This window comes from Rhinolophus ferrumequinum, chromosome X (assembly GCF_004115265.2).
Source record: "Rhinolophus ferrumequinum isolate MPI-CBG mRhiFer1 chromosome X, mRhiFer1_v1.p, whole genome shotgun sequence".
In the NCBI taxonomy this organism is placed as follows: Eukaryota; Metazoa; Chordata; class Mammalia; order Chiroptera; family Rhinolophidae; genus Rhinolophus; species Rhinolophus ferrumequinum.
This window is the reverse complement of record NC_046284.1, coordinates 85,741,682-85,768,987: the sequence shown is the minus strand read 5'-3', so window position 1 is coordinate 85,768,987 and position 27,306 is coordinate 85,741,682. Positions and strand designations below refer to the sequence as shown.

Sequence of the window (27,306 nt, the reverse complement as noted above, 5' to 3'; positions counted from 1 at the left end):
GCCCACCTCTCGCCAAGTGGACAGGTGGATGGCAAAGCCAGAGGCCACAGGGAGAGCCACCAGCCGGGGAGATCAGAGAGAAATGGAGAAGGACTGAGATCAAGACAGACTGAGGAGGCTAAGGCCAGGCAGAAGCAGGGAAGACAGGAAGGGAGAAACTGAGAGCAGTTGACATCCTTGTTGGAAGCAGAAGGAATTAGAGATGAGAGTGAGAGTGAGAGGATGCAAGGACGCAGGTCGGCATCTCTGCCTGAGGCCTCTCAGCTGGTGCGTAGGTAGGCAGGCAGACTGAGGAGGCCTGGCCTGACGGCCCTCAGGCAGTGCAGCGCGTCCAGCCCACAACTACACCGCCATCTCGCCTTCTCTCCTGCGTCTGCCTCCATCTGACACAATTCTTCTCGCATCCCTACCTGTATTTCTGACCCTCACACAGAGTCTTGTTTCTTACTGTCTCTGCCCCGTCTCCTTGCCTCTGTGTCTCATTTATCCGGTTTGTCTCTTTCTACGTCTCCATTAGTATCTCTGTCTCCCTCTGTACATGTCTCTCAGTTTCCATTTCTCTCTTCATTTCTGTTTCTGCCTCACTCCTGCCTTCTCCCGGTCTCCGCAATCCCTGCCCCAGGAAACCACCCGGGGTCTGAGCTCGCATCTTCTTTTGGTAAGAGAATAGGGCCCGCCCTTCGGTCAGGGGGCGGGGCCGGAGGACCAAGCTCCAGCTCCGGAGACCTGAACCACGCCGGGCGCCCCAGCCACCACTAGCAGCCGGGTGACCCCGCAGGCACCAGGCTCAACAGGGAGCCTTACCCCATGGCCCGACACCTCTCACCGGAAGCCCAGAGCCTCGGGTTCTAAACCCAGTGCTGGCCGCGCCCTCCTCCCCTCGCCCCGCCGCAGCCAGAGCCCTTAAAAGTTAGAACGTAAGGACCTGCACATCATGAATCGCTTCATGATCCCGCGGGTTCAGCCGTCTTCCAGACTTAGGATGCTGAACCGAGTTGCAGGGACAGGAGAGGAGCAGAACGCCTGGGGTTTGGAGGTACCTGAACCTAGGAGAGGGCGGTGCCTGAAGATGCAGAGGTCTAATGGCTACTGAGGGAGGTGAGGCTGCAGAGCTAAGGGACCTGTGCAGGTGGAGCCCATTTAGAGGGGAGCAGGGAGATAAAGTAGGGCCTATGGGCCTCAGAGGAACCTGGGTCGATACAGTATAACGGAGGTAGGGCCTGCCTAAGTCTTAGGGCTGAAAGACAGGAAGGGGGTGGGGCCGGAGGGGCGGAGCCTGAAGGCGCTAGTGTCTGGGAATCACAGCAGCCTGTGGACTACTGGAAGGGAAACACTTGGAGGAGCTAAATGGAACGGTGTTTGCCAGTAGCAGGGTGGGATCTGGAAATTCGGGGGGAGGATGGGGCCTGGAGATGAGGAAGGGCGGGCCTTAGATGTACAGAAGGGGCTGGCCCAGAAACACAAGGGTTGCAGCCTGGGATACCCTGGGACAGGCCTGGGTGTGGAGCCGAGTTTGAGGCTGGAGTCCTGCTAAGGCATTGAGGGCTGTGTGCTCGGTGTCCGCTATCCCGACCCTGTCCTTCCCAGGGCCTTCACTCAGGTCGTTGGGCTCCACCTGGCATTGAGTCAAGCAGGCAGTGTTGCTGTTCTGCTACCTCTGAGGACCACCAGATCCCGCTGAAGTCTTGGGAGGCCCTGGGACTTGGCATTTGCACCCCCAGAAAGCGACTTTGTGTAAGAGGGGGCATTTCCACCTCTATGCCATGGCCGGCACAAAAGGGAGTTTTTGTCTCCCATGAGGCCATTTGCACTGGAGCACTTGCACCCAGTGTAGACAATGTTTGCCCCATACATGCAGGGGTTCACACGGAAGAGACAGCATTTGAGGCCGATGTCCATCCACAAAAATCTCTTTCCCGTAACTCCCCCACCCCAGAATGAAAACTCATTTCTGGTTATTTTGTGGTTGCCCTTAAAAAAAAATACAATGCTGAGCATCACAGAGAAGTATCTCTGTGGTGCAGGAGACTGATGCGGGGCACCTTCTTCAAAGAAGCCTGGTCTCCCTGACCCCTACTTTCATCCCAGGTGCATGGGGAGGCCACATGGAGGATTACCTTCCTACCAGTCGAGTGACCAGCGTCCAGAATGAGAGTGCATTCTGTGGTCAGATTTCCTAGCGTTGGCAATGGGGGCTTTGGGGGGAGGAATTAGGGGTGCGACATGCAGAACCACCCTGTCCACCCCAGCAATCCTTGTGTTCCCTCATTTCTTTCCCAAGCCTGTGCCTCTGTCTGCTTATGATTCATCACTTGGCCCTCAGACACACTTATTCATGTACCTATTCTCATCCTGATTCATTCCCTTTCCTGCTCATTCATCCCACATTTACTAGAGCCCACTCTCTGTGGGACTCCAAATCCTAGGGCTTCTGAGTCCCTGACGAGGGCTCTGCCCCTTGTCTTAAGGAGAGGCTCCCATAGCTGGCTCAAGGAGTACATCCATAGGCGTTTCAAGACTGGCTTTAAATACTCATCAGGGTGCCAAAGGAAGGGGCTGGGGTGAGAGCTTGTTACATTATGAATGTGGGGCTGGGGTGCCCTGAGTGAAGGGGACCCGTCCATCAGGGCAGCTGGGGTGCCCCACGCCCACCCTGGGACAAGGGAGCGGAGAGAGCAGAGAGGCCCTCTCCGGGGGGTCCCAGGGCCAAGTGGGAGCCAGCCCTCCCTTCGAGGTAGATCATCGGGGAGGGAACCTAGGAGGCGCTCCCATGATGGTGGCGACAGGCGGTCACTTCTTCAGTGGTACTGCTGATAGCTGGGGTAGCCTGGGGCCTGGGTACTCTCCTTAGGGGGCAGCTGGCTGGGGTCCTCCAGGAACGGGGGTGCTGGAAAGGGAAGAATCAGGTACAGGTGAGCAGAGGTGGCTAGGCAGAGCATTTCCCACTTCTCCCTGACCCGCGTGGCCAGGTACTCACCATTGCGGAACTGCTGGGCAGTGTAGCGAGTGAGGAGGATGCCGACACCCTCGATGAGCGCCAACAGGATGCCCCCCATCATTGCTGAGCCCACCATGGCCAATGGGCCACCTGGAGGAGTGAGGAGGCAGGGGGAGAGGTGAGGGCCAGCAGAACAGGGTGGAGGGGGCTGGGGCCAGGGCTGGGGGTACTCACTGCGGGCAGCCAGCACAGCCCCGGTCAACGCTCCACTGGTGATAGAGTTCCAGGGATCTTCTTTGCCCCGCAGCCGCACCAGGCCGCAATCGATGGTGGAGAACAGGCCCCCCCACACCGCAAAGCTACCTACAGGGGGACAGAGGCCTAATTAGTGTCCTAGGGAAATCCCAAGAATCCACAGCTCAGAGACTGGGGACTCCCCAGGCCTGAAGGCTATGGCAAAAAAAAAAAAAAAAAAAAAAGGGAGAAAAACCAGATGCAAAGGGAGAGAGCGAACTCCTAGGGGATACTCCCCACATCTGTCCCTATGGTAGCTCCTCTTCAAGCTGTCTCTTCTCCTTCACAGGGAGGTGACAAGTGTTTATAAGCACATTTACCTTCCATATGGCTTTTAACTTTGATCTTCATAACCACCACATAGAGTTGGAGTTCTGATCTTGGTTTCAGCAAGAAGGTAACAGGTTAGGAAAGCCAGTTAACAATATGATAGTTAAACTGTTTACTGAGGCCTTACTTACTGTGTGCCAGGACCTGACCTAGGCACTGCTTGTTATTTGACTTCTGAAATTTTAAATTAGTTACTATTATTAAAGTGCTTAGCAGAGCAACTGGCACTCAGTAAGTGCTACGTAAATTACATCCATTACAAAATGACTGGGGTGGTTACTGCTATCGTCATTCCCGTTAGAGATGAGGTTTGGAGAGATTAGAGCCCAAGGTCACAAATCAGGGAAGAGCCCGAGTCTAGACTTAAAACTCCAGAACTCAGCGATATTAAATTGTTGGGAAACATTACTCCCCCAGGAAGTCCCAGGCGGAGTTGGGGCTCAAACCCGGACCCCCAACTTGTGGTCTAGACCCAAAGGAGCGACCACTGCCAACTTTGCCATCACATCTCCTGTCTCCCCAAGCTTCTCACCTCCAATCTGGGGGGCTCGGATCCTCACAGCGTTGACACTACCTCTCAATCGGTGCTGAATTCCCTAGGGAAGGTGAGGAGGAAGGGTGTCAGAGGAGGGCTGAGGCCACTGGCAGACGGGGCTTTTAGCTTTGCAGAGGAAAGGGGGTGGGAGTCCTGTTAGGAGTATCAGAGGTAGAGATGTAGAGCAGTGGCCAAGAACTAGGGGGCTGGTTAGTACCCCAACCTAGGTGTTCTCAGAGCTGGGTTGAGTTTCCATCCATCGATGACTGAGCACCTATGGGCCAGGTACCATGCTGCATGCAGGGACGCAGCATTGAACAAGGCAGACCTGGCCCCTGCCCTCTCAGAATTCCCATTACAGTGGGAGACACAAATCCTGAGTAAGGGTACAGATAAACAAGACAACTTCAGACGGCAATACATACCCTAGAGGAAATAGGATGAAGAGATATGATAGCAGCTGAGGGGTAAGGAAAGACCTCTTTAATGAGGGATCATTTGTGCTGAGACCTTGAGGATGAGAGAAACTTGGGCAAAGATCCAGGAAAGAGTTGTCGGAGTTGAGGGGAGGGACAGGGCCAGATATATAAATTGCAGAGACCCTGGCAAATGGATGGCATTCAAAGTATGACACTTGCTGAGCTCTCCCAGGAGGGCGTGTCAGAGAAAGAGACAGAACTGATTATGTTAAATTAAAAGCATTTTCTTAACTTTAAGGCTGTCCTCCTTCTGCCAATTATACTGTTACTTCCCTCTATCCAGGTTTCTGACCCAGAATCTGCCTATAGGTAAAATTCGTCTAGCTTTACACACACATATATGATTTGGTGATATGGATGGAAAGGGATCTCTGAAATAAATCTAATGGAACGTAACCTCACTGGGTGATCTGACTGATCAGGACTATAGCTTCCCTAGTAAAAGGTTATCTCTGCATTAAGCAAGCGCTGTCCGTTGTTTATCTAGGATAACACACCTTTGAAATGTGTCTTTTTCAGACCCCTGAGGAAGTGTAACCACCCACAAGAGAATAATCTTGTTAACTATCCTGTAATCCAATCATAGAGATTTCCCTGCCTTGCTTTCTCCCACATTCATGTAATCCTTATGTTCCCCACTAATTCCAAATGTATAAAATTGCAAACTGTCATTCTGGGAAGCATTTTTCTGTCTGTTGAGATCTTGCTTCCAGACGTATTCTCTGTTGGGCTCAAATAAACTCTTATACATTTTTTTCTACGGGTTTGGACATTCTTACGTCGACAGTGATGACTGTTTTCACAGCACAGCATTTCCAGAGGCGCTCCAGTTGAGGGGTGAGGGACAGTGGCCATGTTTGCAGTTCCCCAAAACCCCAGATCCGGGAGCCAGGCCAGGCACATAGTACGTGAGCAGGCACCAGAATGATTAAGTGTATGTGACTGGCAGCTCCCAGCAGTTTTCAGAGCAGTACCCTGTGCTGGCAGGGCAGGATCCCCACACCACCCAGAGAAGGCCAGGACTCACGACAGGGGCATTTCTGAAGCCCTTGATGGCCTGGAAGACTCCACCACCGATGACACCCATAGTGAAGGCTCCACCGCAGTCATCGACAATTCGCCATGGGCTGCAAGTGTGAAGGGGAGGATGGGGTTAATGTGAGCCCTCCTATGCTACGTCACGTGGATTCTTTCAACTGGGAGAAACCAAGTCACCCAAATGGGAAGTAGCACTTCAGAGAACAGATTATCCCCCCCCCATTTAAGCAAGAAATAGGGCAAAAAGGGAAAAATTAGTCTTTGCCCTCTCCGCCCCTTCCCTTTGCAGCCAACCAAGGAATCAGCCAACCACTTTACTATCAAAGATTAAATGAATTGATACACGTAGAGTTGGCACTTTATAATAATCCCTACAGAAGTGTTAACTCGCTAGTACTATTAAAGCAGGACGGGTCGCAACCCCCCTTCTCCGACAACTAACACGTCGAAGCAAGCCCCGCCCGCTTCCCTCTCTTAACCACGCACAAATGGGAAAAACCAAGAGCAGACTGTGGGGAGGATCCAGCACCTCCTCCTTGCTCACAATAGGCTCATCCAGGCCCCGCCCCCCTCACTAAAGGGACCTGGGAAAAACCACGCATGGTAGCTCTGGGGATTTCCGCTCACAGCTTATCACCCCCGCGGCGGAAATGGATTCGACCAGTGTGTCTATTTTCGTTAACAAAGGCGCTGAGAGATACGGACACGGGAAACGTGGAGTTGTTCTCCAGGCACACGGTTGTGGTCCCTCTTAACGGAGCCCAAGTGGGAGGGAACAAATGGAGGAGAGAAGGAGACAACTAAACGTCTCCCGATTCTGGGCCGTGGCGCTCTGGGGCCGGTGCCTCCCCCGCCCGCCTCCCACAGCTGGCCGTGATGCCGCAGCGACACTCCCGAGGCCTGTGGCCATCGCCGTACCAGGGCTCCCGAGCGTACTCCTCCATGGCGCCAGCGTCCGGCCCGTGCAATCTGCCTAAACCCAGGCTAGGCCACGCCCACGCCGTAAACGCACACAGAGCCGAGCTTTCCACCTATCCCAAAACCAGATTGGATTGCTGCGCCGTAGGTCAGGCCAATGACGCACTCTCATTGGCTACCCAGGTTGCATCATCTGTTCACCGCGGCGTACTCTCCCAGGTAGTTCAAGTCTCAGGGAGAGAGTAGCTGTTTCTGTTCTTTGGGAGAAGCGAATAGTGACGTCCTGGTGATCGGAGCAGCGAGGACAGTGAGGCGGCCAGTCTGACAGCCTTCTGCTACCCGCGTGACTGTATTGGTAATTTCCGGGAGCATGCATTTTTTTGGAGCTGAGGGAGGTGCTCTACTGTGCACCCCCATCCCAGCGTTTTGGTTCCGCCCACCCAGCAGTCTTTGGGGGATGTTGGGTGCACCCATTTCTGGGGCGCAGGGAAGCCGCTTTCGGCTCCTTCGGCAGTGGTTGGAATCTGGGCCTGGGAGAGGAACTGGGTTGTGGAGCATCGGTCCTGGAGAGGAGGGTTGGTGAGGGTTTTGGTGATTTTTCTACCTGTCTCTTCCACCTTTTAGCACAGCTTCCTTCTGCCCAGCTACTAATGGAGGTGGGGAGGTGGGAGTCCAGATGAGTACATGCTGCCGGGACGCGCTTGGTTATAGAATCCAGATTCGAATTTTCACCTGAGCTGTTTTAGTCTTGTCCTTCCGTCCCTAGGTCTGTTTGTTACTCACTATGCCGCTGCCCGTTGCGCTGCAGACCCGGTTGGCCAAGAGAGGCATTCTCAAACATCTGGAGCCCGGTGAGAGAGCTAAAGAGCAGATGCCAGGCTTGACAGACACTTTGTTGTTGATACTGCCACTTGATAGCCAGCATGGGCCCACTGTGCACCAAGCAGTGGAGGGGGGGCGGGGAGGAGGGCGCGGGGGAGATAGACATCTCATCCTTAATATTGACAAGTAGGCCCCACATACCTATTTGGGCCTACTGCATGCCAGGTTCAATCTATCCATCAATCCATGAAGTGATTACAAAGTGTCTAATAGTAAGGATAGCTGTCACCTACTACAGGCCTCTGTGCACTGAGGACAGTGGCCGGATGTCGATAATGTGTTCTTTACCATACTGATAGATAACATTTTTCAGACCTACTGTGGTGCCAGATATTATGCTGGTGATATATATGTTATTGTTCACCATATCAATAGCTGGCATGTATTTTGGCGTACACCTTATGGTTAACAGTATAAAATAATGATAGGATCTATCATTTAGGCCTACTTGCTGCTGCTGCTGCTATTTATACTTTATTGTCAATGATAGTAAAATCTGGCATCTATTTGGGGCTATAGTGTGCCAGGAAAATACATCTTATTTCCACCTTAATGAATAGTGACATTATAAACCTAATGTGTGCTGGGCAGAGATCTTGTGGTTAATGTTACTAATGATTATTGATATTTAAGCCTATTGGGTGCTAGGCCCTGTGCTGATGGTATTTATCTTATTAACAATACCGATGAATTTGTACACCTGAAATCTACGTAACTTTACTAACAATTGTCACCCCAATAAACTTTAATTAAGAAAAAAACATACTGATGATTATAGCTGACCTCTTTGGGGCCTACAGTATGAATGCTGTTGCTGACATATAAATTTCAGTGTTAGTTATACCCACAGCTGAAATCTGTGATAGGCCTCCTGAGAGGGCCGGGTACTGAGCTGACAATATACACCTTTTTTGTTCTATTGATATTAACCGACCACTGTATGCGTCAGGCCTCGGGAACTGAATGGATTCAGAGTGGTGTTGGGATAAATTCCTTGCTATCCAAATTCTTGTTACTCAAAATACAAGAGTCCGAAACCCTGCATTTGCCAAGCTTGGGAGCTTCCGGACTTACTTCAGATAAACCCCTTGCTGTTGAAACTCATTTTATCCAAATAGATTTGGATAGTGTGCTGTTCCGTACTCCCTGAACTCAGGAACTGAATGACTATGGATCCATGTTTTGATGAATCCCTATCTAAACCTTTCAACTAGATAGACTTGGGTAACAGTATATCGTATCTGAACCCAGGAACGGGACAGATTTAGGTGCACATTAAGTCTACTGTTCAGATGCTTGGACTTGGAATGTGAGCAGCATGTGCCACGGCCAGTGAGACGTGGCACACACACGCGTGTCCGTGTGAATGTGCACATCTTTCCAGACAAGAACGGTAGGATGAGAGTCCCCGACCCTTACTGCTGTTGTCCTCTCCGTCCTGGCAGAACCAGAGGAAGAGATCATTGCCGAGGACTATGACGACGACCCCGTGGACTACGAGGCCACGCGGCTGGAAGGCCTGCCACCAAGTTGGTATAAGGTGTTCGACCCTTCCTGGTGAGCTCGGGGACCTGGGGGAGAGGAGCAGCTAACTTCTCACTTCCCCTTTCCTGTGCTGCCTCTGGCACTGGGGTAAATGAAAGGGCACGGGAAGATATCTGGGGGTCCTCCCTGGGGGGTCCTGACATGGGGCAGATATAGGCGGAGATTGGGGAGCAGGAGTTGAGGAGACCAGGAGAGGATATCTGTGCTGACACTCCTTCCCTCCTCACTGCCAAGCAGCGGGCTCCCTTACTACTGGAATGTGGACACAGACCTCGTGTCCTGGCTCTCCCCACATGATCCCAACTCCGTCGTGACCAAATCTTCCAAGAAGCTCAGGAGCAGTAATGCAGGTGAGTGGGCAGGCCCGAGGGTGCCTCGAGTGCTTCCAGCAGTTCTCAGAGAGGGCTCAGTAAATGACAATGGATCCAGAGGGGCAGGTGGGACTGGCAGGCCCAGCCCCAAGCAGGAGAGGCTGTTAAAAGCAGAAGTTAACTGGGTCCTGGGATGGGACAAGGAAGGTCACTTCAAGGTTCTTATGTCCCCAGATGCTGAGGAGAAGTTGGACCGGAGCCATGAGAAATTGGACAGGAGCCACGAGAAGTCGGACCGGAGCCACGAGAAGTCGGACCGGGGCCACGAGAAGTCGGACCGGAGCCACGAGAAGTCTGACAGAGACCGAGAACGTGGCTATGACAAGGTGGACAGAGAGCGAGAGCGGGACCGGGAGCGGGACCGAGACCGCGGGTATGACAAGGTGGACCGGGAGGAGGGCAAAGATCGGCGCCACCATCGCCGGGAGGACCTGGCTCCCTACCCCAAGAGCAAGAAGGGTAAGCTGAGCAGGGCCGGGACTGGGCTGAGGCAGTAAGGCGGGGGGCGCATGGCATATGCAAGCCCTCACTTCCTTTTATGCAAGTGCCTGAATCTGCAGGGCCTGGTGGAAGGTGCTGTGGCCCTGGCAGCTGTGGGCTCCGTATCTTCCTGGGGTGGGGGAAGCTCAGTGGTCAGGGGCTCGTTGTGCCTCCACTGAAGACCTTGTTCTGCCACCTCCTTCCACAGTTGCAAGCCGGAAGGATGATGAGTTAGATCCCATGGACCCCAGCTCATACTCGGATGCACCCCGGTAAGTGACACACCCCCTCGCAAGCCCTTTTCTTTCCTCGACTCAATGGCGCCAGTGACCATTCCTTTCTTCCCATCCCCTTGTCAGTTGTTTGCTGGGTGGGGGGTACCTACCACATCCCACATTCCCACCCCCTGACCCTCTGTCACCCCCAGGGGCACGTGGTCAACAGGACTCCCCAAGCGGAATGAGGCGAAGACTGGTGCCGACACGACAGCTGCGGGACCCCTCTTCCAGCAGCGCCCCTACCCGTCCCCAGGGGCTGTGCTCCGGGCCAATGCTGAGGCTTCCCGAACCAAGCAGCAAGACTGAACCCCTGTGCGTTTCTAATAAAAGATTCTCGTGGATCACGAGGCCAGAGTGCTTCCTTCTTTCACACTTTTGAGGTTTCCCAACCCAAAGCAGCAAGATGCAAAACACGTTTTATTTGCAAAAACTCACCTAAGAAATACTGTGGGGGCGGCAGGGACCTGGGGGTGGCAGGGGCTGGAGGCCGAGGTGGGTCCTTGATGGGGCCCTCCTTACCAGAGTTTAGTCTTGTCAGCCCTGTGGGGGGTGGGGGGTGGGGACAGGTGGGTCGGTGTCTGCCTCCCCCCACCCCTAATACTGATCAGAGAGTTTGGTCCTGGCTGGGCCAGGGCAAGAAGGGAGAACGAGGCCAGGCCAGCGTCTTCAATCCCAGCGGCTACGAACCCTTCACCTTGGTGAGCAACCTGTGGTGGGAATGGGGAGGAAAGAAAAACACAGAAAGCTGGGGTGGGCTGGCAGGCGGGTGTCCTGAGCAAGTGAAGGCAACAGTAGTGAGGCTGGCAGTCTTGGGGTTAGTAACAGAGCCCACGCAGAGAGGGCGGGTCCTCTGGGTCAGAAAGCTACACGTGGACTAAATAAATACAACATCTTTATTTGGCATTGGGTATCCTGACATTTGTTCATTACAGTTCCTTAGAAAACAAACCAAAAAGTCAGAACACATTGATCAAAAATAAAGATCCAATGGCCCTATTTACACAAAGAGCCCAGGCATTTCCCATGTGCATGTGCGCACACACGCGTGCACACACCCTGGGAGACAGTTAAGGGGTTAATAAGCTTTGGGAGGTACAAGGGGGCAGGATCCATATTTCAGCAACTTTAAGACACCCACCCTTATGAAGTAAGGGTCCCTCATTCAGCTAGTGGGGCAGCAAGAGTGTGATTGGCAGCTTTATTTTTCCCTTCAGGATGTCTCAGGAAAGAACCCTTCACCTGGCAACTGACATTGTCTTAGATTCAGTGAGATTCAGCCACTTCAAGGACCTCTCTCCCTGCTTTTCCCACACCCTGGATCACAAATTGTCCGAATACACCACAAATGCCCAAACCACTAAAAACCAAATAGTCCCTGCTTCTGGAAAGGGCTGATGCAAAAATGTCAGCTCTCGCCCCCTGCTCTCTCCCTGGGTGCTCACAAGAGGCCCATTTTTCAAGGGTCTTAGCGTCAGGGAAGCTGCCTGAAGGCCACAAAAAGACCGAGCTGCTAACGTGATCCAGTGTGATTGTGAGGGAGAAGGCCTCGAGCTGTGGCAAACAGAACCCCACAGGGAGGCATCAGTCATTACTAAAGAGTTGTAGGATTTTTGTCCACTTTGTCCTTACAAAGCTGGAGGGATTTCTGGGAGGGATTCTCCCAGGCATGACGACCTCTCCGGCTGAGGGGGGACAGACAGAAAGGCTTTGAATGACAATACCCGTAACCTGGTCCTCAAAGGGGTTGTTAGACTGGGGCAGAGGAGGCGGCTCTAAAAACCCCTTCAGGGGAGGGGGGACCAGCCTACAAGGAAGGGTTCATGTGATTGCCCGCCCAGCCCCATGCCCTTCCAAAAGTCTCAATGACCTGGGAGAAAAGACTTCCCACCCCAGAGGAGCCAGGCCCCAGTGGCAACTTGGGTCCTCCAGATGCCCAACACCCTCCATCCAGCCCCCCACCCTGTCTCCCCCCACCGCCGCCAGCCCTCACTTCACCAGCACTGACTTTGGCAGAAAGGGCTCCGTGCTGAGGTCTCCACGGTGGGAAGACAGCTGTGGCGGCGGCGGCTGCCCCGGAGGCTGCTGGTGAGTGCAGGGCCCGGAGGTGGAGGCAGAGGTGGAAGCAGAGGCTATGGCTTTGGCTGCACCTCGGGGAAGGCTGTAGAGGTAGACGGCACCGATGACCAGCCCAGCACCAAGGGCAAACAACGGGTCCACGTGAAAGCCGAAGAGGCGGATGGAGGCAACAGTGGACAGCACGATGGACAGGGAGGTGGCAAAGCCCTTGAGGATGTTGTCGGCGTACTTGACAACCACAGCCACCAGTAACCCACCAAAAGCCTGGTTGAGCACCACGCCCCACACAGCGGGCGTGTACCCGAAAAAGAAGCCGCGGCGGGCCACAGCGGTGCCCTCAGCCCACCAGAGCCCCGCCAGGCCCAGTGCCGTGCCGAAGAGGCCCAGCTGCAGGTTGCGCAGCCACACGGAGCCTGAACTGCCCTTGAGGATCTTCTCAAAGTAGACACCTGCAAAGCCTGAAGAGAGGCAGGAGGCCACGACAGCCGCCAGGCCCGCCCCGGGGTTCTGATCCAGTGGCCGTGGGCCCCCGCCACCGGCTTGCTGTGCCTGGACAATGGCGACGCCCATGAAGAGGAGCAGCAGGGAGGCCCACTGCAGCCGGGAAAGGCTTCGGTTCAGCATGAGCACGGAGAACAGGGCTGTGGTCAGGATCTTCAGCTGGTACGTCACCTGCGAGTGGCATGTGGAAGGTACTGAGGGCTGCCCTTGACCCCCAACATGTGCGCATGGGGGACAGGGTGGGGTAGATGACAATAAAAACAGCAAAAATATCCAGCCACTGGCCACCGACTGAGATGCAGTTAAACAGCTCTGAGGTTGCCTCCCAGAAGGTACACAGGAGGGTGGCTGGGCCACACCTAAGCTCACATCCCAACCCCATTTCCTGGCTGTGTGATGAGGGGAGAAGCACTTCCCTGTCTGAGCCCTGACGTCATCGGCCCTAAACTATGGCAGGTGTGTGTGAGACACCTCACACAGCAGGGAATGAATGAATGGCAGACATCACGAGGAGGGAGGTCTTGATCAATACCTGTTGATACGAATAAGTCGGCCATACAATGTGAGCAAACACGTACACAGCACTTACTATGTCCCAGGTGTGGTCTAAGCACTTCACATGAATTCGTTCATTTAATCCTCATGTATGAAGTGGGCACTACTGTAAAATGCAGTTTAAAGATGAGACAACTAAGGCACAGAGAGATTAAGTGACTTGCCCAATATCACACAGCTGGAAAGTAGCAGAGCTGGGATAAACCCAGGCAGCCGGGCCCCAGCATCCAGGCTCTTTAACCATTTCACAAGGCTGTCTGCAAATAGCCTAAAGCTTATCTATCGCCAAGCAGGGGCTCTTCCCAGGCGTTATGTCTTTTAATCATTCCAGCATCTCAGTGAGTAGCTATGACCATTTCCATTCCCATTTCCCAGATGAGGAAACAAAGGTTGAGCGAGCTCCAAGGCCATTCCCAAGGTGACACAGCTCCTGCTCCCTGCAGCCCCCCCCACATCCTACACCCCCATCCCAGCCAGTTCCTCCAGGGCTATGCTGGGCTTGGGGCTCACCTGGAAAGTGGCAGCTGGCAGGTTGGAGATGGCAACATACTGGAGGTTATTCTGTAAGGTGTAGATGAGGGAGGGCACTGCAAGCTTGAGTGTGTCCACGTACTGCACCAGGACGGCCTCGTGGAGGAAGAGGACCAGGTGCTTCACGTTACCTTGGTGGGGGGAGGAGAGCCCTTCTTAGCACCGACTACCAAAGATGGGATCCTCCGAGGACCGGGACTGGGCCTGGTCCTGTGTCTCCCCCACTACAATCTGACTCCCTGAGGACTAGAATGAGGTCTGTGCTCTCAGTTTTCCTGAAGTATGAGCACATCTCCTGTAGGCCTTTCCGATACTCAGTTGAACGGACACAGAAGTCCATTAACACTGGACTTCCCACCGTGTCTGAGAATCACAGACCACATGTCATTCATCTGAGAGCCGACCTCCTTGGCACAGAGTGCCACTTAGGGCAAGCACTCAGTACACATTCGTACAATGAACTCCTCAGCAGTAACTCGGAGCTCGTGAAGTAGAAGCCCTAGGAGTGAGGGTGAAAGGCTGTTTCCCAAACAGACGGGAACTTTTAGACTGACTTGTAGACTTATCCTAGCTCCTTACTGACCCGCAAACTGCTCGAGGGGCCCTCTCCCACTTGACCCCATCTTTCTGTCAGCCCTACACACACTGAGCAGTTGTCCCTGCCACATGGAAGAACACAGGCTTGATTATTAAGCAGGAAGTCTAGTTAGCACCTGCTCCAATCAATAAACGAGAATACGTTCCTACATAATAAGGCATTTGCAAAGCTCACCCCACTTTTTTTGAAGGTCAGTGTCGCTCCTCAGGGAAAACCCCACACCCATTGCACAAGATTATGGCAGGAACTCCTGCTGATGCTGGTTCACAAAACCGTCCTTGCCCTTCATGGTATTAATCCCAGGAGTAATTATCAACGTCTACCCCTCTGCCCAAGTTCACCGGGCCCAGGGGTTTGGGTGTTGAAAAATTTCCAGGTGTTAGAAAGGTAACATGGTATATATACTATATATTTCACATAACACACCCCACATACATGGGGCTACACACCATAATCAAGCACATTCATATTCCCACCAAATGAGAAAAAAAGACAAAACACAAATATACAAATACCCCCACATCGGATCAGGCCAAGTTTTACCAGCAAACTAACTCAGGAAAAAGAAAAACGGGGGTGGGGTTGAAATTGTAGAGAAGAGATGAAAGCCTATGATTAAATGTGCAGCTATTTGTTTCTCCCCATCTAAAATATCAGCCCTATGAGGGCAAGACACATGTCTGCACTGCCAACATGCCCACCTGCACAGCCAAAGCAGGGCCGGCCATGCAGTGTTCACTCGAAAGTATCTCAGAAAGTCAGGAACAGAGCAGGTGGGGCACCCTAAACTGCTGCCTCCTGGAGCCCTGGAACTATTGAGTGGGTAAGAACGTCTTGTTCAATGCAAGTAAGTGCTGAGGGTACAGCCACATGCAAGGCCTTTATATAGAAACGACTAGGCAGCATTTTAAAGAAGACCTTCAGGGAGGTGTTTACCTTAGTAGATAAACCCAACCTACAGGGAATACAGACGACAGAAGAACATGTTAAATAATACTACAGGGAGGCAGACAGCAAAATCCAGGTTACCCCAAGTCTGTAAGACAAATGACCTGCTTTCTTGAACAAATTAACTAGAGAGGAAAAAAAGAGTTGGAGGGAAACCTAGAGGTGGACAGACCCAGAAGACATCAACCAGTTACAAACACTGACCTTGATGTAAACTCGATTCAGACAAATTTTTAAAAACGTTTATGATATTTGAGAAATCACTACGAAATTTGGACATTAACTGGATATTTGGTTATGTTATTAACTTTTAAAATTATTGTTAATTTTTTGATGTATAATTTTTAGTTATTGCAGTTATTTTTTTTTAATATACCAAAGTATGTATTCAAGATAATAAGGGTGGATTTACTTCAAAATAATACTTCACACGGGACACAGGTCAGGTCTCTGAGTACCATTTGTTTCATTCAATGTTGTTGCTTTATAATGTTGATGAGATGCCTAGAAACTTAACTCTTGTTTGTATGAATTAGCCTATGGTAAAACTGGTTTTGTTTAATGTTTCATTTAAAGTCTCATTACTTATTGATGACTGATAACATTAACGGAGGACTTACTGTACTTCAGTATCATAAGGCGGGGGTAATAGGCAGACATAGATTGGCAGAGTGGATAACCACTGACGAAGTTTAATGGCAGAGTGGCCATGAGTTGATAATTGTTGAATCAGGGTGATAAGGGACATGGGTATTTTACTATTTTATTATTTTCTCCGATTTTGTGTTTGAAATTCTCCATAATGAAAAGTTTTTAAAGAGAAATACATAAATCACCATGTAAGGGTCACCTGCTACTTATGGGCACAGACTGTCTCCCTTGTACAGTCCCCTCAGGCCAGCTCCCAGGGTGGTTGGGGTGTAAAAGTGTGGATGCAGCTACTCAGAGCTGGAGGGACAACGCAGCTCAGCTGTGCTTACATACTCCCCAGGCCGTTTCACAGACAGAGATACTCCAACAGCAAACCCTCCATGTGGATTCGGGTACGTACACACACACACACACACACCACGCAGAGTCCCACCCACCGACTCCAGTGCAGCACCCTTCCCTGGCTCGTACCCCTCTTCTGTGCGAAGAGCAGCAGCAGGCAGGTGAGACCTTTGAGCACTTCGGCCATGACCACAGCAGTGGTGGCAAAGAAGCGGTCCCCAGGCAGCGTGCGGGTGTAGCGGATGCTAAGAATGAGGGATGCATTCTGGACCACCAGCACGGCCAGGGATATGTATTTGAGGCGCCGGTGAGCTGTGGGGAATGGAAGGAGCAAGGGGGAAGAGAGGGTCAGAAGCCGTCGGGGTATAGCCACACCACCACCTTCCCGTCTTTTCTCAAGCAGGACCCGCCTAACCACCACAGCTTCCTCCCTCTGTCTGTCTGTCCAGCCTGTTCCAAACAGGGTCTGACTCCTCCTGCTTCCACCGCCTCAGTCAGAGGAAGAAGAGCCGGAAAGGGAGAAGGAGGCGGGGCCCATACCTGGAATCCTTGCTGATGTGTCAGGAAATGGCTGGAGAAGGCCCTGTCTCCCGGGGGACAGAATACCAACTACATTCTTATTGAGTGCTTACTGTGTGCCAATCGCTGGGCTCAGGGATTTATATGGATTACCTCAATAGACCCTAATATCTCTCTCATCTCCTAAGGAACTATAAGGATTCCCATTTTATGGAAGAGCAAATCGAAGATTTACATGAAATGTTGCTTCTATTTAATGAGGGGCTGTCCCATGTGAAGTATGATACCCCAATACAGGGAATGAGAGCACTGTATAGGGCATGTCCACCCCCTAAGAAACGGTCTTTCCCCCACCTAAATTAGTCCATTCCCTCACACTCAGAATGGTCTCTCCAACCTCTCCTTCCTATGACGACTGATTCCTTCTGACCCCAATGACCTAGCAAACATAACAAATGATTCCCACACTTTCCCAAGGATTGAACCACATATAAGCAGTGGTTGCTTCACCAAGAGTGGCCTAGTGCCCTCCATGATATAAGGAGGTATTTCCCTCTACTACACATGGTCCAGTACTCCAACCATCGCATCCTACCTCCAGCCAAGGAATTACTACTCCTTGTTTTCCTCACACAGTGGACTCTCCCGGTAAGGAAGGGTGGCACCCTCAGAACGTCCCTTCTCCCACTCCCACACACGATGAACTATAGCTCCATTTGGAGGGGACCGCCAGGACGGTCTTTTCCCCATATAATAAAGGACATTCTTATCCTCAAAACGGACTAAGTCATATAAGGAAGGACCCGCCTTACCCTAACTCGCAATAGCCCGCCCGTTCATAAGGAAGAAACCACCACCCTTAGAGCAGCCTCTCCCTTCTATAAAGAACTCTTCCACACTCAGAATGACCTCTTCCTTCTGTGAAGAGAAACTCTACCACCCTCGGAAGGGTCTCTCCCCTCTATAAGGAAAGACACACACACCCCCCCCCCGAATGGTCTTAATGCTCCTAGCCTCCCCAAAAGGAAATATCCCCCTAAACTCAGAATGGTCTCTAGTCTCCATGTGCGGAAGGGACCTCCCATCACCCTCTGGTCTTTTCCCCACCAACACTCTCTCAACGGTCTGTTCCGTTCTTCCCTCACCCTCACCCCCAACCCCGCCACCCCCACATAGGTCGGTCCATACGGATGCTCCCTCTCGCCTCAGTGAGGAACCTTCCTGACCCCCTCAGCGATCCTGACTAGTCCCCGCCGCCGACCGCTCGGCCACAGCCTGTCTCACCCGCACTCACGGTCCCAGGCTCCAACGCCCCCGCCCCCGCGGAGACCGCCCCTGGCCCGGCCGCCGCGGTGGAACCGCTAGACCCAACCGCTGCCATGTTGGCATCTGCCGGGCCCGTCCCCTCGGCAACAGCAGGTCACTTCCGTGTCCATCACTTCCGCTTCCGGGGTGAGGTAGGGTGAGGGATGGGCTGACCAGAGCGGTGGCTTTCCCTGTCCCTTCCAGAACGCGTTCTGCCGCCAGCCTCGGGACTTCCAAATTTCTTCTGGATAAGGAGATCGGGCACGCGGCTGGCTCAGCCTTCCGCCGTCTCTGCACAGCCTGTTCAGCCCATTCCTGTTACTAGACCCGCCCCCATCTTCATCGATCCAGTTTTCCAAATCACCCGCCCATGCTGTCTCCTTGTCTCATTGGCTCGGTTGCCCCGCTGTTTCTGCACCCTCTTCTGATGGCACCGCCCTTTCCGCGTCAAAACTCGTCTTTCCAGGTTGGACTGACGTTTCTTTCCTCTAGCCCGGTGAGGACCCGCCCCCTGGAGAGCCTGCGGGCATCTGGGAGGGAAGTGAGACTGAGGGAGCGTGGCAGGTGTAAGGTCAGGCAGGCAAGCTAGCGATAAAATCAGGGCAGTTTAGGATATACAAGTGAAAAGTGACTGGCGAGTTCAAAAGGCGAAGGGAGGACAAGTGAGTCACCATTGAGGATGGAAAAGTGAGAAGCAGACAGACAGCTAAGCTAGCAGCTGAGAGGCCGAGGTTAGCTTTTGAAAACAGGCCAAGAGTACAGCTGAGGTTTGGACAAGTGAAACCAAGATAGTATAGGGCAGGGCAGGTAAGTCAAGAGTTGAGGAAGGAGAGATGAACGAGCAGGTAAGACAAGGGAGAGGCGAAAAGGGCAAAACAGGTGACTTACCCCCTAGAGGTTATTAGAAATCAAGGGGCTGGGGGGATTTCCTGTCTGCACTCTACCCTGGCCCCACCCTCCCCAGTGCCATGAAAGGGCTTTTCTTCTCCCATGGGGAAGAGATTTAGTCTCTCCCTGGGGTTGGGGGAAAGGAGTTTTTTCTGGCCCTGAGCTAACCATCTGTAACTGAGGATGTGTCCCAAACATTTTCAATGTCTATCTCCAATGCAGCCCTTCTGCACATACCGGGCACTACACGAGAGCAGGTGTGTGTGTGTGTATGTGTGTGTGGGGGGTTGTCAAGTTTTTCTTTGTGGTCTTGCTTAAATGAACCCATAAAAGATCTTTAGGACAGTACCACAAGACAGTCTTCCTGCGGGTAGAAGTGAGATCCAGTCCATCCCCCTCGTCTCAGCATGCAGATGTTCCACAAATGCCCCACTACAACTACAAATGGCCAGTCACTTGTGATTCTATAACGTTTATTAAATAGTGGGATTCCGCACATGGCTTTTTAAATAATCCAGGCAGGGGGAGAAGGGAGAGGATGACATATTTGGAGCTCCCTTTCCCCAATACGTTAAGTATTTACATTTCAGCAACTGGACAATCCTGGCTCAGAAGGAGGCAGCAAGAATCCAAAAAAGATGGGGGAGGCCCCAAGTGAACAAACAACAAGACTTATTTCCCCTACCCCATTTACCCCAAAACACACACCCCTCCACCCTAGTGGACTTTAGTGGTATCCATCTCCCATTTCTTCCCAAATTATGGAAGTAGGGTTCTCACCAGAATAAGAGCACTTAGAATAACACAGTAGGGTCCCCCTCACCAAAAAATAAAATAAAATAAAATAAAAAAATCTTCTTAAGCCCTGGGGTAACAATAGGGCATTACCTCCCCCAGAGTAAGCAACCTTGGGCTGAGGTAGGCAAGCAGCTTGACTGAATATGAGACCCTAGGCTAGAGGAAAGGGTCCCTTTACTAAAATAAAAGCTGCTGGGGTATTGAAGGAAAGCACCCTTGCCCAAGTTAGAGCATTTGAACTAAGTTTGTGTGGTGGTAGCAGGAGGTGCCCATGTAAGGGTTGTAACAATTCAGAATAAGAGTCCTGGGACTCCGAAGGGAAGTAACTTCAACCAAGTAAACATCCTTAGCAAAATGAGAAGCAAGAAGTCCTCCCCTCCAGATAAGAAACCGTAAATTCTGGGAGGGCTCCTTAGCAGAACTGGGATGGGGGCTGGGCAGACTTGGTTTATGTCTTCTGACCCCTGATCCCCAAACTGACCCTAGTTAACACTGGATTTTTGATGGCCTGTAAAACCAGGTCAACAGATGTCCTTCTGTCCCTTTGGCATGGCCATGGGATGGCCATCCCAACTAGGGCAGCAGGGACCAGGCCAAAGAAGTGGGACCCCCTTGAGGGGTGCTGGAGGGTGCATCCTCGGCTGGTGTCTGCATCCAGGGGTCCAGCTGGATCTCCTCCAGTGAGGGTCGGGCAGAGGGTTTGGGGGCCAGGCACCGGCGGATTAGGGCACAACAGTCTGCAGGTCACAAACACACAGATTAGCAGTGAGTTGTGGACACCAGTCCCTGGGAGGGATGGAGCCCACTGGGTTGGGGCCAGCGATGGCCTCACCTGGGGAGACATGGGCAGGAAAGTGAAGCTCAGCCTGCAGAATCTCCTGGTCCCTCTCGAAGGGAATGTCCCCACACACCATGTCATAGAGAAGGATACCCAGTGACCAGACAGTGGCTGGGAGTGCATGGTACTGGTGACGAGAGATCCACTCCGGGGGGCTGTAAACCCTTGTCCCTGCACGCAAGCCAGAGGTTAGACTACTCTCTGATAATGCCCTTCTCCCACTCCACCCTCCCCAGGAAGTATGGTCCCCACACCAGAATTAAGAGAATTACTATACGAGCAGGGTCCCCTCGCCACAATAGGAGTTCTTTAGCTATAATAGCAGGGTCTCATCACCGGAATAAGAGCAGTTAAGATAACGGCAGAATCCCCTCACAGAACAAAAACACTTAAAAGTTAACAGTAAGATCCCCTTGAGACAGGATATTTAGCATGTCCCTAGGAAGTCCCTGTCTACCGAGGGACTTGCTAACTATCCTGTCTCACCCTTACCAGGAAAAGAACACTTAGGATAATAACAGGATCCCCTCACCAACATAAGAGCCCAGAACAAGGAAAGTCAGGGCACTGTGAGAAGATGGGCTTTAACAGAGGGCAAGGCTTGAGAGTCCCCCGTATTAAAAATCAAGAACCTTATAAAGGTACAATATAGATCAAGGGTTACAGGACACCCCAGCACTGAAGGTTAAAGGTCAAGGGACCATAAAGATTAAAGGTAAAAAATCTCCCCACCGAGTTTTAGTGAAGCCTTACCATCAAAGTCAGTGTAGGGTTTATCGTGAAGCAGAGCACCAGAACCAAAATCAATGAGTTTGATACAGTCCCGGCGGAGGTCTATCAGGATGTTCTCATCCTTGATGTCACGATGGACAACTCCACGGGCATGGCAATGCCGAACAGCTGCCACTACCTGGGCAAAGAGGCAGCGGCTTCGGTCTTCACCCAACGGGCCCTGCTCTGTGATGTAGTCAAAGAGATCCTGGGAAGGCAGAGGCCGCTCGAGGACCAGCATGTAGCCCTCTGGTGTCTTAAACCAGTCAAGCAGGCGGATCACACCAGGGTGTCCACCACCTGCCCCCACCTTCCATAGCAGTTCCACTTCCAGTGGGCACGTGACTGAGTCCGACTGTGGGGGGAAACAAGGAGAGGAAAGGAAATACAGACATCAGGTCAGCGGCTCGGAGGCTGACTTCTCACCTGAACTTAATCGTAGCCCCTCAGCCTCCTGACCACGTGGCCTGGAGCAAACCACTTCCTTCCATGGGTCTCAGTTTCCTCATCTTAAGGGCTCAAACTCACACAGCCATTGGGAAGGTGATTCAAACCAAAAGCCTATGCACATCTGGCACATAATAGGAGCTCAGTAAATATTTGAAGAATAAAAGTGGTTCTTAATGAAAGCCACTATTATATAATATGTTAACCGTTTTGTTCACTGACATCTCCAGAGTTTATGATGAGACGGGGGATTGTAACATTGGCCCTAGACCTGCTTTTTTGAGATTTGGATCTCTGGTATAATTTGATTTAACAAGTGTAATTTAGCTTGGGACCTTTTGAAAGCTTTCTTTTCTTTCTTCGCTTCCTTTCCACCAAATGCTAAAGATTCTGCTTCCTATACATTTGCTATGCAGGTTTCAATGGTTGTGTTTACTTTGGCCCAAGCAGGCCCTTTGACTTAGGCAAGGTTTTGCATTTGTATGGGATCCACTCCAGGCTCCAACTTAAATCTACATAACATATGCAAAGGTTGTGATAAACAGCTTAACTGCAGTTTCCCCCACCCCAAGGGACAAAGCCGAACTGAATAGAAAATTCCATTACAGGGCAAAGCAATTTACATCCTGGTGAGAAAATTTAAAACTTCAGACAAGACTCAACACAATAGTTTGCAGTAGTTTCCAGAGGACTCTGCCCAACAGACTCTACTCTTATTTAGTCTTCCTTCTGTATTTCTGACTCATGAATTCTTTCACGACCCACAGACGAGTAGCCACAACAGTTTAGAACAGTACCGTATGCACAGTAGGTGCTCAATAAATGTTCGTTAAATAGACGAAAGGACTTTATGTAGCATGGCATCTGGCACAGTACTCAATACTGTGTAATGGATTTTGTTCACTGACATAGCTCAAGCTATGCCTCGTAACAGGGTAGGGCTCAATACATAGGTATTAAATAAGTGAAACCAATTAGTATAATAGAAAATGATCTAGCACAAATGGAGCTCTCAAATATATTTTGCTAAGTGCCCAGAACCATATGAATGAAAGTAATTAGTGGGACTTGGAACACAGTAAGCTTTTATAATGAAGCAAAGCCTGAGGCATACAGTTGGAGTTCAATAAAAGACATACATGTTACCAGGTCACAAAAGCCGCTTCACTCTAGAAGCCCCACGTGGGCACGCGGACTCCCACAAGTAGCCCTCCTACCGGAGGTGGGGCCCTCTGCTGGCCACTCCACTGACTTTGCACTGCTGCACAGGTTTTCTCACGGCGGTGAAAATTCCTATTGCGCAGGCGCAGTCTTCCCAGATCCCGCCAGGGGGCGCTCCCGCCTCTACTACTGGCCCAGACCCACCCTGCCGTCCGTTAGCACGCTACAGCGGAGAAGTAGCCACCGTCACCATGGCAACCACTGACCTCTGCCCCCCTTTCCCCACCAGCATGCCCTGCGGGCAGCCCCTGAAGTAGTGTTTGGAGGGAGGAGGAGAAAGAGGGTTAGAGGGGAGAATCCAGGGCTCTAGGGGAACTGGGGTGAGTCAGAACTGTGTGGAGGTGTGGATGTCACCGCAGGAGAGTAAACGGGCTGGGAGGAGTGATCTCGCCGTTACAGGGCCCGGGGATGCACACGAACTGTAGAAAGGCAAGGGGGCGAGTGAATGAGTGAGCCCATAGTTAGCCATGGCGCCGCCTGGTCAGGAAGGGCTCCGAAGATACTCACCACAGAGGACCAGCCCAACACGCGATTCCGGGGAATCATTTTGATGGCCACCTGGAGAAGCGAGCTGGGGTGAGAGGGCCGGCAGATGACCCCCAGAGCCCTCCCAGTGCTGAGCCTCACCCAAGTCTTTGTGGCCCCAACCACACCACACCACACCACGACCCCCAACGAGCCGGGGCTTCTCCCCGGCCCTCAAGTCCCGGGACCAACTTCACCTCTCCCATCGCCCTCAGCCCTGGGATCTCCCTTCTCAGGAGCCCGCACTCGAGGTCCTGAGTTCCGAATTTCCTCACACCCCAAGCGCTCCATCTTCCCATGAAGGCCCAGGACGCCCCAACTCTGTCCCGGGGTCCTGGCCCTCACGACTCCATACTGCACATCTTGCCCCCCAAATCCCACAAATCTCAGTTCTGGGTCCCCACCTTCGCACACATATACCCATCCTCTGGATCCCAGGGTCTAGAGTCCTCAGGACCCCCGTTCATTGGTCTCACTCACTGGCCCTCAGGAATTCCTGCCCCTCCCCCACACACCCCTCCCCCAAAAGCCCACCTGAGTCGTTCCCCCTCACACACATACAAGCACATGAGGGCGCGCGCACTCCAACACCCCCAGCAATCCGGGTCCGGGTTCCAAGGACCCTACCACACACATTGTGGGCTCATTCCCGGTCAATCCGCTGCCTAGTCCCGGCCTCTCGCCTCAGCCACACGAACACCTGACCCTCCCCAGACCCTTGTGGCGGATACCTGGAGTCGGTCTGTGATGCGATGTCCTGCGAAGACCGTGCCAAAGCCCCCCTTACCCAGGAGGGGGCCAAGTCGGTACTGGGCCTCGAACGCTTCCCGATCCTTGCCTCCTACGCAGGCGGAGGCGAGGAAGTCAGGGTGGCCGCGTGCAGAGACCCGCCACGACCCCTACCCCTCTCCCCGCGCCGCCCTCCGTCGCCTCAGCCCTCCCGGCCTGGTAGCGGCAGGGAAGCCTAGCTCACCTGGCGGCGGCGTGGGGGTCACGGGGGCCACAGCGAGCCCCTGAAGAGGTTTGCTCAACATGGAGGAGGCGCTGCGCAGATTGAGCCCGCTGAGCCCGCAGGGCGTGGACGCCTGGGGCAGCGAGGCCGGGGATCCAGGACTAGGAGGCGCCAGGGTGGAAGACAGGGAAACTGCTGGCCCAGAAGCGCCCACAAACGGTGCACCGGTAAGATTTGCCGAGCGCGCCAGCCCCAATGCTACTGAACCGGGGCACGCGCCTCCGGAGAGAGTCGCCCTGAGCAACAGCCCCGCCCACTTGGCTTTGATCAATCCGGACGCGGCACCTGCTGTACCCCAGCCAATCGGAGCCAATCCTTATTTGCATACACCCTCAATGTTTCAAGTACTTCTTATGCAAATACGTGCCCGGATCTTCCATGGGGGTAGGGCCTGTATGCAAATGAAGGGGGCGCGCGAAGATGAAACCGGTTGTGGGAATCCCTTTGCAGCTACCGCATGTTTTGGTTGTTGCACGGGTTTTTTATATATATATTTATATTTTTATATATATATATATATATATATATATACACACACACACACACATATATACACATATATATGTATGTATATATGCGTGTATGTGTATATATAGATATAAACTTAAAAAAATTACTGCACCCCCTCCTTTCCTAGGAAGTTGGTTTGCCACTGCTGCCTTGAGATTAGCACGGAGATAATGCCAGGCCTGGCTTCTAAGAATCCCGGCCTGAGGCTATCCAGGATCTTCTCCGAAGGGTGCTTCTCACAAAGGACAAGGGCCCTGTAGGCGATCGAAGGCTTCCGCCCTGAAACTGAAGCCGGGGATCCTGGAAGAACCTGTCCAGCTGCCTGGGAGGGGTAACCCCCTGACCACCACTGCGGGGGACGCGCTGGTCAAAGGGCAGCATCCGCGAAGCGGCGGCCCATGGAGTGTTTTTGGAGCCCTTAACATAGACATGGCCGTGAGCCCAGTCAGCAGGTCCGGAATGTGGAATGGCAGGGGGACTGGTTCTTGAGGAGTGGGAGCAAGCCAGAGAGGTGGTGGCTTAGGGGTGTGCTTCCAGATGAGACAGGGACTGAGAACTCGGAGAGGTGATAAAATACCCTTAGTCACAAATTTGGGAAAAATAGGCCTTATGCTACAGGCAGACAGACACGCACTCCAGAGACACACAGATGTATCCTGTGAGATATACACAAACACATACCATCACATTCATGTAATCTTGTCCTAGACACACATGCAGACATGCACTGTCACAAAGACAGTGACATCCACTCTCAGGCAGGCATGCTGCCAGAGAGAATCATGTCCCAGAATGACACAGAGATACAGTTACAGAAAGACAGGCACTCCAGAGATTCACATAGACCTACATTGCCATGTGACAGTGACACAGAAATGTCCTGTCAAACACACCGCCAGAACTTGTTACAAAGACACTGGCACCGTCAGCCATGCACTGTCATAGAAAGACTTATATTATCCCAGCAATGAGACCCAGAGTCTGTCACAGGAAGCCACACAGACACTCCACAGACACACACGCACTACTGCAAAGGCAGACATATACTTATGTGATAGAGCCACATACAGAGGGTGCCAAAAGAAATGTATACACATTTTAAGGAAAACTGTGAAAAAAATTGTAATAATATATACCGATAACAAAAGATGAACACAAGTCACGTTTGACTTCTGCAGTTACAAGAGGTGCTCAAAGTGGTCACCATCAGCGTCCAGACACTTCTGATTACGGTGAACTACTGCTTGGGCAACGTTGACCAAACTGTCCACTTGTATACATTTTTTTGGCACCCCCAGTAGACAGGCAACGTCACAAAAACACAAGTGGATAGACCCAGGCACAGACACATACACTCACAGGCATGCAGCAGTCACTGACACTGTTCAGAAACTGCTAGCCAGGATCCATCACAGGAATACAAACGGACATCCACCCCATCAGAAGGAAACTACAGATGCGCTGTCACAGACAGACCCACGGAGACATGCACTCATCTCAGAAACAGACACAAACTGTCAGAGACAGAGTCCCACACTCAGTAACCATCTGACACACCTGGAAACAAGCCCTCGTCACACATGACTAGAAACATTCTGTGAGATGCGCATAAAGACTTATACTCACCAGTTACACACAGACAACACCCAAAAAGCAAATACACACATGTACTCTCCCTTATTCATACATTTATTAGGGGTCTACGGTAAGCCTGCCAGGCCCCGGTGGGGGTGCAGATATTAGAGACACACAGAGAAGTCAGACATCACAGCCCTTGCCCAGGAGGTTGGTAGTAGAGTTACTGGGGAAGGAGTAGAGACATGTTTGTAGATAGAGGCCAGAATGTGGATGGGATCACACCGGGCTTCTCCAAAGGTGACCCTCGAGACATCTTGAAAGACGTGACGGGCGGGGGGGCTCGGGCCAGGGAAGAGCAAATTCCAGGAGGAGGCCAAGGAAATTGGACAGAGTGGCAAGAAGTAGGCAGGGGCCAAATGGTGCATAAATTTCAACAGGATAGTAAATATTTGCTAACATTCGAGCTCTCAGAATGTACCAGGCGCTGTGCCATCACTCATCGTGTTGACCATATGCACAACTCTCAATGCTCACAGCCAGCGAGAGCATGAGGTAGTAGACCTTGATTACCCTGTCGTACACATGGGCCACTTGAAACTGAGAG

At 52.1% G+C, this 27,306-nt stretch overlaps 4 protein-coding genes across 10 annotated transcripts; 1 reads left to right on the top strand and 3 right to left on the bottom strand.

The window, feature by feature from the left end:
• Nucleotides 1–2,506: 2,506 nt before the first annotated feature.
• Nucleotides 2,507–6,670, bottom strand: TIMM17B (translocase of inner mitochondrial membrane 17B). The gene is made up of 6 exons (XM_033108259.1): nucleotides 6,533–6,670; nucleotides 5,604–5,703; nucleotides 4,095–4,158; nucleotides 3,173–3,301; nucleotides 2,978–3,088; nucleotides 2,507–2,887 (listed from the first exon to the last, which is right to left on the bottom strand). Exons 1-6 carry the CDS (start codon nucleotides 6,556–6,558, stop codon nucleotides 2,799–2,801), a joined length of 519 nt encoding a protein of 172 aa, XP_032964150.1. The 5' UTR covers nucleotides 6,559–6,670; the 3' UTR covers nucleotides 2,507–2,798.
• An 80-nt stretch (nucleotides 6,671–6,750) lies between these two features.
• PQBP1 (polyglutamine binding protein 1) lies at nucleotides 6,751–10,449 on the top strand. 5 transcript variants are annotated; one of them, XM_033108220.1, is made up of 7 exons: nucleotides 6,751–6,887; nucleotides 7,299–7,383; nucleotides 8,860–8,971; nucleotides 9,194–9,309; nucleotides 9,505–9,789; nucleotides 10,019–10,082; nucleotides 10,238–10,449. In XM_033108220.1, the coding sequence occupies exons 2-7, from the start codon at nucleotides 7,317–7,319 to the stop codon at nucleotides 10,392–10,394; spliced, it is 801 nt and encodes a 266-aa protein (XP_032964111.1). In that variant the 5' UTR covers nucleotides 6,751–6,887; nucleotides 7,299–7,316; the 3' UTR covers nucleotides 10,395–10,449. The 5 variants fall into 5 exon arrangements, with proteins under 5 accessions (XP_032964111.1, XP_032964139.1, XP_032964101.1 ...); XM_033108248.1 differs by having other exon boundaries at nucleotides 9,197–9,309; nucleotides 10,238–10,448; XM_033108210.1 differs by lacking the exon at nucleotides 6,751–6,887 and adding an exon at nucleotides 6,956–7,111.
• A 37-nt stretch (nucleotides 10,450–10,486) lies between these two features.
• Nucleotides 10,487–18,210, bottom strand: SLC35A2 (solute carrier family 35 member A2). Of its 2 annotated transcripts, none has more exons than XM_033108187.1 (5): nucleotides 18,094–18,210; nucleotides 16,420–16,602; nucleotides 13,731–13,882; nucleotides 12,094–12,836; nucleotides 10,487–10,795 (listed from the first exon to the last, which is right to left on the bottom strand). In XM_033108187.1, the coding sequence occupies exons 1-5, from the start codon at nucleotides 18,188–18,190 to the stop codon at nucleotides 10,768–10,770; spliced, it is 1,203 nt and encodes a 400-aa protein (XP_032964078.1). In that variant the 5' UTR covers nucleotides 18,191–18,210; the 3' UTR covers nucleotides 10,487–10,767. The 2 variants fall into 2 exon arrangements, with proteins under 2 accessions (XP_032964078.1, XP_032964088.1); XM_033108197.1 differs by having other exon boundaries at nucleotides 10,526–10,795; nucleotides 12,094–12,246.
• A 1,257-nt stretch (nucleotides 18,211–19,467) lies between these two features.
• Nucleotides 19,468–24,835, bottom strand: PIM2 (Pim-2 proto-oncogene, serine/threonine kinase). Of its 2 annotated transcripts, XM_033112992.1 has the most exons (6): nucleotides 24,576–24,835; nucleotides 24,334–24,443; nucleotides 23,585–23,635; nucleotides 21,392–21,764; nucleotides 20,633–20,809; nucleotides 19,468–20,537 (listed from the first exon to the last, which is right to left on the bottom strand). In XM_033112992.1, the coding sequence occupies exons 1-6, from the start codon at nucleotides 24,634–24,636 to the stop codon at nucleotides 20,374–20,376; spliced, it is 936 nt and encodes a 311-aa protein (XP_032968883.1). In that variant the 5' UTR covers nucleotides 24,637–24,835; the 3' UTR covers nucleotides 19,468–20,373. The 2 variants fall into 2 exon arrangements, with proteins under 2 accessions (XP_032968883.1, XP_032968792.1); XM_033112901.1 differs by lacking the exon at nucleotides 20,633–20,809 and having other exon boundaries at nucleotides 24,576–24,783.
• Between the last annotated feature and the right edge of the window lie 2,471 nt (nucleotides 24,836–27,306).

What these genes read in the sequence shown, in the direction of transcription:
- SLC35A2 (XM_033108187.1), bottom strand. Translation starts at nt 18,190, where the DNA reads ATGGCAGCGGTTGGGTCTAGCGGTTCCACCGCGGCGGCCGGGCCAGGG. An exon ending in GCTCTTCGCACAGAAGAGGG is followed by an intron (nt 13,883 to 16,419) that starts GTACGAGCCAGG and finishes CCCCCCACCAAG; the next exon opens with GTAACGTGAAGCACCTGGTC. An exon ending in TGCCAGCTGCCACTTTCCAG is followed by an intron (nt 12,837 to 13,730) that starts GTGAGCCCCAAG and finishes TGCCACTCGCAG; the next exon opens with GTGACGTACCAGCTGAAGAT.
- PIM2 (XM_033112992.1), bottom strand. Translation starts at nt 24,636, where the DNA reads ATGTTGAGCAAACCTCTTCAGGGGCTCGCTGTGGCCCCCGTGACCCCC. An exon ending in GACCCCCACGCCGCCGCCAG is followed by an intron (nt 24,444 to 24,575) that starts GTGAGCTAGGCT and finishes CCGCCTGCGTAG; the next exon opens with GAGGCAAGGATCGGGAAGCG. An exon ending in TGTTGGGCTGGTCCTCTGTG is followed by an intron (nt 21,765 to 23,584) that starts GTGAGTATCTTC and finishes TTCCCCCCACAG; the next exon opens with TCGGACTCAGTCACGTGCCC.
- PQBP1 (XM_033108220.1), top strand. Translation starts at nt 7,317, where the DNA reads ATGCCGCTGCCCGTTGCGCTGCAGACCCGGTTGGCCAAGAGAGGCATT. An exon ending in AAGGTGTTCGACCCTTCCTG is followed by an intron (nt 8,972 to 9,193) that starts GTGAGCTCGGGG and finishes CTCACTGCCAAG; the next exon opens with CAGCGGGCTCCCTTACTACT. An exon ending in TCATACTCGGATGCACCCCG is followed by an intron (nt 10,083 to 10,237) that starts GTAAGTGACACA and finishes TGTCACCCCCAG; the next exon opens with GGGCACGTGGTCAACAGGAC.
- TIMM17B (XM_033108259.1), bottom strand. Translation starts at nt 6,558, where the DNA reads ATGGAGGAGTACGCTCGGGAGCCCTG. An exon ending in GCTTCAGAAATGCCCCTGTC is followed by an intron (nt 4,159 to 5,603) that starts GTGAGTCCTGGC and finishes CACCTTCCCTAG; the next exon opens with GGAATTCAGCACCGATTGAG. An exon ending in CCGAGCCCCCCAGATTGGAG is followed by an intron (nt 3,302 to 4,094) that starts GTGAGAAGCTTG and finishes GTCCCCCTGTAG; the next exon opens with GTAGCTTTGCGGTGTGGGGG.